General features: G+C 36.8%; 1 protein-coding gene across 1 annotated transcript in view; it reads right to left on the bottom strand.

Annotated features, from left to right (window-relative positions):
* The window catches only part of LOC112005096 (mediator of RNA polymerase II transcription subunit 19a-like), a 13,896-nt gene extending 3,583 nt beyond the window's left edge, over positions 1-10,313 (bottom strand). Inside the window, exons 1-2 of the mRNA XM_065773321.1 lie at positions 9,902-10,313; positions 8,149-8,181 (exon numbers count right to left, since the gene is read on the bottom strand). Of these exons, the coding sequence (XP_065629393.1) occupies positions 8,149-8,179 (31 nt within the window). The 5' untranslated portion in view covers positions 8,180-8,181; positions 9,902-10,313. The remainder of the gene's footprint in view (positions 1-8,148; positions 8,182-9,901) is intronic.
* Positions 10,314-10,782: the final 469 nt, after the last annotated feature.

Genomic DNA, 10,782 nt, shown 5'->3' with positions numbered 1-10,782 from the left:
CCCCCCCCCCCCCCCCCTCCCCCCTTTTCTTTTTCAATTTCCAAACATTAGAAACCTTTCTATGCAATTTGGATTTTTTTAGATGAAATTTTCAATTTAGGACCATTAAGTATTTAGGTTTTGCAATGTGAGCCAACCAGTACAACTCCTAAACCATGGCAATGACAGCCACCTATTTCTCCTCATCTCAAAGTGAATATGGCACTAGCTTTTTTCAAAACCACCAATTCTGCAAGTTTAGGCATTTTTGTTAGAGATAGTCATAGTTCTCTTATTGAATTTTTTTTGCATTTAGCATTATTTTTATAATATTTTAGTTAGTTGTCTAGCTTACAAAACCATTCAGCAAACTAGTATCTTAAGTGTCTAAAACTTGAGTTCCAAGATAGAACTCGAGTTTTTAAATCTCGATTTGCAAGTGGTGGCATCTAATGTGGAAAAAAATCCACGTGGAACTCGAGTTTTTAAGACTCGAGTTCCACCATTTTATTTCCCACAATCTATTCTTCTTATTCTTCCTCTTCTCCACCCAGTGTCTGTTCTTCTCCAGCCAGATCGTCCACCCGATGTCTGTTCTTCTCCAACCAAATCATCTTCCTCTATTCTTCTTCAGAGATGCAGATCTGAAGACCAAATCGTCCACCCAGCGTCTATTCTTTTCCAACCAAATCATCTTCCTTTGTTCTTCTTTGGGGCTCCAAATCATTTTCCTCTTCCTCTGTTCTTCTTTAGATATGCAAATCGTCTTCTTCCTTTGTTCTTCTTCGTATCTAGTTCTTTTGCTTCTAGTTTTATAGAACTCGAGTCTAAGAAACTCGAGTTCCACGTGGATAAATTGTTCCACCTCAGTAGTCTGAACTCAAGTCTTTAGGGCTTGAGTTTGTCACCGAACTCAGGCTTCACAGACTTAAGATGCTAGTTTCCTAAATGGTTTCATATCTGTGCTTACTAATTACCTTGTGGACTTACCCCTTGAAAGGGCTTCGTTTACTTGGTTTAGAGATTCAAGATCAGATTGTATGTCAAGAATTGATAGAACCTTGGCATCGGTGGATTGGGTGGATCACTTTGGAAACGTGTCTCAAAGGGTTCTCCCTCGTGTAGTTTCTGATCATTGCCCTCTGTTGGTGGTGGTGGGTAATGTTAATAAAGGTCGGAGTGCCTTTAAGTTCGAGAATATGTGGTTGAAAGAAGAGGGTTTTGTAGAGAGGGTTCAGTAATGGTGGAATGGGTATTACTTCTCGGGTTCTCCTAGCTTTATTCTGAGGCGTAAATTAAAAGCTCTTAAAGAAGACTTGAAAAAGTAGAATAAGGAGGAATTTGGGGATTTGGCATTTAAGAAGAAATGTCTTTTATTGGATTTGTTGGGTTTGGATGCTAGGGAGAACCTGTCAAGTCTTTCTCATGAGGATCAAACTCATCGTACTCAGATTAAAGGAGAGATTGCACATCTTGCCTCTTTGGAGGAGATTTCTTGGAAACAAAAGTCCCGATTCTTATTTGTGAAGGAGGGGGACAATAATACTCGCTTTTTTTATCGGGTTACAAACTCCCATAGAAGAACTAATTATCTTCAGGGTATAGAGGTGGATGGTGTCCTCTATGAGGATGAGGAAGAGATGCGGTCTAAGGTGGTCCACTTTATCAAAGTTTGTACACTGAGTCAAATACTTGGCGCCCTTCTATGGATGGATTAAAGTTTTCTAGCATTGAAGAGGACGAGCGGCTTGAATTAGAGAGGGACTTTTCTAAGGAAGATGTGGTAAAGGTTCTTCAAGAGATGGAGGGTGATAAAGCCCCAGGTCCTGATGGTTTCACTATGGCTTTTTTTCAAAAATGTTGGGGTGTTGTGGAAACAGATGTCATGGCTTTCTTTGATCATTTTCATAGGAGCGCAGAGTTTGAACGGTCTCTGAATGCTTCTTTTCTATCTCTGATTTCCAAAAAAAATAATGCTTTGAATATTAAAGCTTTTAGGCCTATTAGCTTAGTAGGTAGTGTGCATAAGCTTTTGTCCAAGGTTTTAGCTAACAGATTGAGGCAGGTGATGGATAATCTTATTTCGGAGTCTCAAAATTCTTTTGTTGGTTGCAGACAGATTTTGGATTCAGTGCTTATTGCCAATGAATGTTTAGACAGTAGACTGAAGTGTCACACCCCGAGGGTGGTGTGTAAGTTAGAAATTGAGAAAGTTTATGACCATGTGAATTGGGACACTTTGTTTTATCTGCTGGAAAGGATGAGATTTGGGGATAGATGGAGGAGATGGATAAAGTCTTGTGTCTCTACCATTCGCTTCTCAGTTCTGGTTAATGGATCTCCTGCTGGTTTCTTTGGTAGCTCTAAAGGTCTCAGACAAGCCGATCCTTTGTTTTCCCTCCTTTGTCTTTTGATCATGGAGGTCTTAAGTCGTAACATGAAGAAAACTGAGGAAGGTGGTTTCATTCAGGGTTTTCATGTGGGTCCTATTAATTCTACTGGTATCTGTGTTTCTCATCTTTTATTTGCTGTTGATACCATTCTTTTTTGTGATGCCTCTAGAGAGCAGATTCTGTCTATTAGGCTAGCTTTGACTTGTTTTCAAGCTTTTACTGGTCTAAAGGTGAATGTAGGGAAAAGTGAAATTGTCCCGGTTGGGGAGGAGCATAACATTCAGTCTTTGGCTAATATCGTTCAGTGCAGAGTAGGCAGTTTGCCTATGACTTACTTGGGTATGCCGTTGGGAACTCTGTATAAAACACCCTCAATTTGGAATCCGATCCTAGAAATGATGGAAAAGAAGCTTTCAGGTTGGAAGCGGCTTTATTTGTCAAAGGGTTGTAGACTCACCTTACTAAAGAGTACCCTTTCAAGCCTTTCGACTTATTACCTTTCCCTTTTTACTATCTCCAAAGTTGTGGCGACTAGATTGGAACGCATTCAAAGGAACTTCTTATGGGGTTCATCAGTTGAGTGTTTCAAATATCCTTTAGTGGCTTGGGAAAAGGTTTGTTTATCGCGTGAGTTGGGTGGTTTAGGAATTCAGAAATTGGTGCCTTTAAATCAGGCCCTTTTAGAGAAATGGCTTTAGAGGCATGGCCATGAAACCTCTCATCTGTGGCGTAGGGTCATAGCAATGAAATACGGGGAGGGAAAAGGGGGTTGATGCACTAGAGCTTGTAGTAGGGCCCATGGATGTGGGTTATGGCGAAGTATTAGTAAAGGGTGGAAAACTTTCGCTAAGCATTTCTTTGTTGTGGTGGGGGATGGATCTTGATTTCTTTTTTGGCATGATAAGTGGACTAGGGATGTCACTCTTAAAAGTCTTTATCCTCAATTATTTTTGTGTTCAGCTAATAAGGAGGCTTGTATTTCTGATGTGTTAAGCCCTTTAGTGGATGATAATGACAAAGTGTGGAGTTTAAGATTTCAGAGGGAATTCAATGATTGAGAGTTGGCGACCTCCTACTCCCTTCTGCATTTCATCCAAACCCGAACCCCTAGGGGTGGAGGATGTGACAAGCTTTGTTGGGATCTTAATGGCAGTGGGAAGTTTGATACTCAGTCTTTCTATCATAAGATTCATAATGCAGCTCCCTCCACCTTCCCTTGGAAGGGTATTTGGAAAGTTAAGGTTCCTAAAAGGGTGACTTTTTTTATGTGGACAGCAACTCATTGTCAGATTCTGACCTTGGATAACCTTATGCTTTGTGATCGCCCATTGGCAAATCGATGTTATTTGTTCTGTTGTAATATGGAATCTATGGATCACTTGTTACTTTTTTGTCCAATAGCTCATTCTTTGTGGATGTATATGCTTCAGTTGTTTGGGATCGATTGGGTCATGCCAGGTTCAGTTGAGGACTTATTATTCTGTTGGTTTCATTGGCTTGGGAAGTATAGTTCTGATATATAGGATTTGGTCCCAGGCTATTTAATGTGGACTATTTGGTCTGAACGGAATCGGCGGACTTTTGAGGATGAGGAGAAAACTGTGGTTCAGTTATTAGAGTTTTGCTAGAGGATCCTCTTTGATTGGTCTCGTTGTTGGGGTTTCTTGAATTGTTCTACCCTTATGGATTTTATTTCTTCTATTAGAATAGATTAGAGGTTGTTTTGTCTTGTTTGTTTATTTTTTCCATTGTTCACTACCATGAACTCTTTGTGTTTCTCTTACTTTTCTTTTATTAATAATATTCTCTTCTTACTTATCAAAATATATATATATATATACATTTTTTTGGTCTCCAAACTTCATTAGGGAAATTCATGATTTATCAGTGTCTGTAATTTCTATTTTGTACTTATTGTTTCCAACTAAAGCCCACAGGGATTAATAAGAAAAGACAGTATGGTATTCTTCTAAAAGAAGGGAGGTCACCATCAATTCATAATAGTGTGTGTTTTTTTTTTTTAGTTACAACAATGAGAGAGAGGGTTTCGAAACTTGGTTCTCAAACAATATCACTAAGCTACAAGACTCTTGATCAATTCATAATATAGTGGGTTAAAGAAAGCAGGCAAGAATTTACTCTGTACTTGGAGTATCTTGCAGTAAAAGTACCAGTTTCACTTGGATTGTAGCTTTAGAAAAATACTCTGACGGTGGACAATTTAAAGAAGCAGAACAAAATAACAGTAAGTTGCATGTGTAAAAAATTTATATATAAAAAAAATTAATATTTTTTTAAACAGTACAGAAAAGCCATTATTAAAAAACTATGGAAATTTTTTCTTTTCCTTTTTTCACTTTTTGGGATTGTGTGTCATGTCTCACTCTCCTAGTAGTATGAGTAGCTGGTTTGTTGGAGAGAGAGGAACATCATGATTTGGAATGCTATACCTTGGCTCTCATATGGTATATTTGGCAACAGCAAAATACTCGTACATCTGAAGGGTGTGAAACTGCAATGTTAAATATGAAGGTTATACGGTGCTTCATGAGTGGATTGCAGAAACAGATATTTTTCTTCTTTATCGAATATGTTAGATTTCATAGGGTTGAAATTTAGATATCAATAGTTTTGTGTTACTCTTGTATACCTCCCGTCACATGTACTAGGGCAGTGCACCCTCTTCAAATATATTTAATTATTTATTAAAATAGAAAGAAAAAAAATCATCAGAAAATAAATAAATTTTCAGAATCGTAACTGGAGCAACCAAAAAGGCCTGACTTAAGCCTTTAAGGTAAACTCCACTACAACCACAGTGGTTACCAACAGGGGGGGCAAGTACCTTACTACAATGTCATTTATACAAGCTAATATTACCGAATAAAAAACTCTCTACAACAGTAAATCATTTTGTTTTTCTTGTCTATAGAATGAATATATATAATATAATATATATTCAATAAAAGCTTGAGTCAGACATACAGAATGAATACTGAAGTCTAACTCAACTATCAATTAATAATTAAAAAACAAGGACGCATTCACAAAATAACTTCTAGTATAGAAACATTTGAATATGTTTGAGTTATTGCCTTCTCAAGGATTCCAAGTTCCAAGTGACCATTTCAAGATCAGAAGGGTTATGTGAAACTCGCATTGCTATATCACTGCGTTTAAACCTCACAAGATACTCTTCCCAGAGTGAAGCTCTGATGAACAGTGAATCAAATAAAAAATGAAGATTCCAACAAAATAAAACAAAAAAGATGTACCAACATATAAAGCAAAGGGCCTTGTTTCGTATCACAGAGACACAAGCCTTATACCATTTCTCAAGTACATCAATACCTAGATTAACCCCCTGAGCAAGACAGTTTTTAGAGCAGCAAAATAAGAATGGGTTCACCTGCCACCACCCTCCCCTCCCCTCCCCAAAACATAATAATAATACTCTATTCAACCATAGTCATTCCAGAGAAGACATCAATGAGTCAGAGAATGGGCTACTAGGTCATTATCCTAAATGTGGGTCAGTACATCGTACCATTAAGTTAAAAGTTTTTCGTATGCTAAATAACCAAAAATAATCAAAAGGACAAAGTTTAGCTTCAAACTGGTTTGGAGCTTTCTCCTCCAACCATTATGTGGTGATTCATAAAATATCCACATGTATTATTTAAATAAGTCACATGACATTAAAAAAGTCAAGTGAAAAAAAACTACACATGTATAGTCTCGTTAATCGTCAAATAGTGGGTTGAAGGAAGACAGCTCCAAACCAGTTTGGAGATGAACATTTTCCTAATCAAAATTGTGTAAGTTTTAGAAAGAACAAAGGCAGCTTACTTGTTAGGATTACATTTTATTTCAACCACTTAACAAGTTGAGTTCAACACTTCCCAACACCAACTTACTTTTAAACTTGTCATCAGTTCAATCCAAGTTGGGTACCACCTTTTAGCTGAAACCCATGGCTGGACTGCACTGTGACCAGTTCTAGCCGAGTCAATGCTTGTCCAATCCATCATAAGAGGAAAACTGGCTTACTTGCCAGGTTATACAGGACAGCCTAGGAAATTCAGACATTAGGGTGTCATGCAAAGGAAAAGTTGTGGCGTAAGAGTAGATAAGCAATCAAGGGGCAATTTTGATGGGCAGATTTTGTTAAATCAGCAACAAAAAGAGCCATTGCAGAGAGGTTTAAACAGAGCCAGCAAACGATTAATGAGAAAGAATAAAATGAAGGAGAGAGGCAAGAAACTGGTCAACCTGCACCCACACTCAAATCCTCAAAATTCCATACTTCAATTTTGAAAAGTTTGAATAAAACTGACCAAATCTTAAAAACTAGTAGATGGCAAGTAACAATCTTCCACTGATTTTTTATTAGTGAAAAACTTCCACTAATATAGAAACTAATAAGGCTAGAATCCTAACCAATTCAAAAAGGTAAAAGACTAGCTAATATCTAATAATTAAAGACCAAGAAAACACACCTTTGACTGCTAGAAAAACTGTTGACTCCTGAAAACTTAAACTTGAATGCTATGCGGGACTTAAGCCCATCAAACATTCCATGAGGCCCAATGCATAAAACCCTAAATTGGCAAATCTAAAAGTCACTTTTTTTTGGCAGATACATCACTGGGCCACCAGTTCCCCAATCCAATGGGCAAGGCCAACACAGGGTTAAAACCATGTATGGAAAAGGTCAATCGAACTTATCTATAAAAAAAAAAGGTCAATCGAATAAGTAGAAAACCATTAAAAACTACTGACCTCTAAGGTAGACACGCTATTCCCCCTCTATCTTGGTTCAATAAATTTTTCCATTAGCAGATTGGGGAGGATAATTGAAATATGAAGTGGCTTATGCGTTCGAAGGCTTGGAAAGTTCAGGGCTGGCTGTGAAATATTGTTTCCTACACCTTTTTTATGATTGGAGAACTCCTCTAAGTAGTCTTTCACTTACACTTATCAAAAAAAAAAAAGTATTCTTTCACTTACTAGTTTTATGGACTTTATTGATTGCTTTTTTATATTTGTTTTACACCACCAGCACATATCCCATGTGCTGGGGGTTGTCTTTTTTTATATTTAATAAAGTCTGTCTTACTTATCAAATATATATATATATATATATATATATATGAAGTGGCTTATGACTTTCATTAAAATCAATTATCTTTTAAGTCCATGTCACTTGAATTTTTAAGAGCCATCCACCAGGGAATCTAAAGAAAATGAACAACTTATATGTGCAGGAAGAATTGATAGGTCATTTAAAACCTTCAAAACCTTGTTCTCAAAGCAAAGAGAGAAGTACTCAAGCTTCTTTTTTCTTTTTTTTTCTTTTTTCTTTTTTCTTTTTTTTGAGAAATAGAGGAGTACTCAAGCTGATATCAAAAATTTAGTCATTAATTACAGCCTATTTATACCTAGTAGGTATGATCACATATTCTGCCCAGACATAATTAAGAAAGGGGGATGAATAAGATGAAGAATCAATAAAACCTCCACCAGTAAGTATGGCAGAGGCAGTGTTCATCCCATTGTTGCTCTACTGTGGAGGGCATCACAAAATTATCATTTTAAAATAAATTATTTCCACAGTCTCCTCATATTAGTTCTTTTTCAAAAGTTCGGAAAGAAAATACCATATTTATTTTCCAAAAAAAAAAAAAATTATCATATCTAAAGTATTTAATATCAACAGGAATTTAACTATGCAAGTAAAACAAAAAACCAGATAAGCAGCATAATAGCATCTTACCCCTTCCAAACTTTCTACCTTCAAGATCCATTCCTGTAATGTCAGAACAACCAACAGCTTTAGTTCATCAGTCAATATCGCCGAAAAAATATTAAAAGGGAAAACACACATATATACACACACATACGCATATCTACATGATATCAAGTATATGCCAGTCCAAATTCAGCCTAGAAGTCGGATTACTTAAACATGGTCAAATACATTTGAGCATATATATTTCCATGAAATTCTCAGATGGTGAGACTTATAATTCATTTTATGATTGTGCCACCAAAACATCTACCAAATTGGTGTGGAAAAAAAAATTGGTAAATATGTATGTAGATTATATGTAATTAGCTAATAAGCTTAAACCTGACTCTACATGGCTTAACCCATAGATTACTTCTAGATATATCAAAAGTCCTATAAAGTTGGTTTAAATCACCTACAAAAGAAAAGAAAAGAAAAATAGCATGCTTTCTGGTGCTTACACTATCCAGAGGTAGCTTAACCTCCAGTCCTCCACAAATTTGAAGATCAAAATATGAACGACCAATGTCCTTAGTAAAATAATTTCATCAATGTTGAACTACTTCCTAAGTAAAGTTTTTGATAAGTAAATAAATTAATTATGAGCACAAAGGGGCCGAACATCATGAATTCAAGAAAAACAAGAGGATCTGAAAATTATAACAAGTTTGAGGAAAAAAAAAAAAAACAACAACAACATCATAAAGAGTCTTCAAAAGTAGAAGCTTCAACTCTTAAGTTGTTTTCTAACTGCCTGGGTAAAGTTATCATGAAATTATTAGACATATTCAAAACAATCATAATCTAATCCCTTCTTCTGGTGCCACAGAGAAAGAGAATTTGATACCCACATGAACTGACAGGGATAGATGACCATGTAATCAAGGTTTTTCATTAATAATGATTCATACAAAGCTTACCGATAAACAACCCAACACTATAATATAAATATGAAGTACACAAAAATCTATTTCTTAACCTAGGAGAACACTTGAAACAACAACCCTAACAACAAAGAAAAAATTCGATGTTTAGATAGGCTTGATTTCGACTAGTTGGATATCTAAATTACATTAGGCACAATATTGCTATGAGCTAGTAGAAATCATTCAAAGAACCTCTAACTTTAAACACTAGAAATCCTGAAACCCCTTACTCGGTCATCATTTTGTTCAACCTTCATCATCATTCATCACCATCCTATACTAATTCTTCTTGCTTTTTTCTTTAAAAAAGTGTATTAAAATCAGTAAAAGACAACACACATTTCTATTTCTCTACCTACCATGCTTTTTAAAACTAACACAAAAAGTGTCTTGTTTTATTCTTAACCCCCACATATGCCAACGACCAAAGATGTAAATGACACACCTATGAAGTATACAACCATCTCTAACAAAACACTGCCAAGTTCCAACACAATTACACAACCAACCCACATAATAATAAAACCCAAAATCCACAAAAACATGAAAAACCAATTGAATTGCTGAGAATTAATGTTTCTCGTTAACAAACAAACCATTGTAAAAACATATTCCACATACAAGGAAATCAGATAACACACTTATAACATAAACCACAACAATCTATGACTATGAGAATGACCCAACAAAAATTATCGGATACCCATTAAAAAAAGACATGTATATGACCAAACTAAAGCTTCAAAACAAAAACCCAAGTCTCATAGTTCCTGTTATTGGCTTCGACTGATTCTTATAGACATTGCAATTACCTGGGAAAGACACGGTGGAGTGAAAACTGAAACCAGAAATTGTACAGTGGAGAATGAAAATTGGGAGTGGGTTTACAGCGATCGTTGATGGGGATTTTAATGAGAGGGAACGGAAGGTTTCGAATTTGTGAGAGCAGGAAAGTCCTACAGTTACGTTATGAAGAGGAATTGAGGGAAAACCCTAGGCGGTAGCTTTGAATAGTCTAGGAGTGGCTGATGAAAAGAGTGCAAAGGAGTGGCTGCATCAGATTTTGCATGTTGACTGTTCAGAGAGCTCAACACTGTGCTATATTGCTATAATTTGGCTCCTCCAATGCCCAAATTATGCTCCCAGCAGTGGAGCTATATCCATTTTGTTTAGCTCCATATAAACAGTACACATCTATGTGCACGCTCATGAGAGCTGAAAAAAAAAAAAAAAAGTAATATTTAATTCTAGCTGTGAGATTAAAATAATACTGCTCCTTTTTGTTTTTTTCTCATTCTTTTATCTATTTCTCACTCCGTGCCTCTCTCACTCCACGACTCCGTCTGAAGTTTCATCCTCTCCCCAAAACTCTCTCAAGCTCTCATCCTCTCTCAGTCACTGTGCAATCTCACCATCCCGACCAGCCGTCCTCAAGCTCTCATCCTCTTTCTCACTCCAGCCTGACCAGCCGTCCCAAGCCGCTCTCAAAACTCACTGTCACTCTCCTCTCTCACCATCACTCTCTCAAGCTCCCTCATTCCCCACCGCCGGCCCGACCCAGCCGTCCCAAGCCGCCAATCGCCTCAAACCCACGCCGCTAATCAGAGTGCTTGCTCGTGGATATTGGGTACCTGACTGGGAAACCCAGGGAGCTCTCCGACCCACCCCTATTACAGAGATTTGGGTTTTTTTT

The sequence above is a fragment of the Quercus suber genome, unplaced genomic scaffold (assembly GCF_002906115.3).
Source record: "Quercus suber isolate HL8 unplaced genomic scaffold, Cork oak 2.0 scaffold_73, whole genome shotgun sequence".
NCBI lineage: Eukaryota > Viridiplantae > Streptophyta > Magnoliopsida > Fagales > Fagaceae > Quercus > Quercus suber.
The sequence above is the reverse complement of the archived record's forward strand: the minus strand, read 5'-3'. Positions and strand labels throughout refer to the sequence as shown.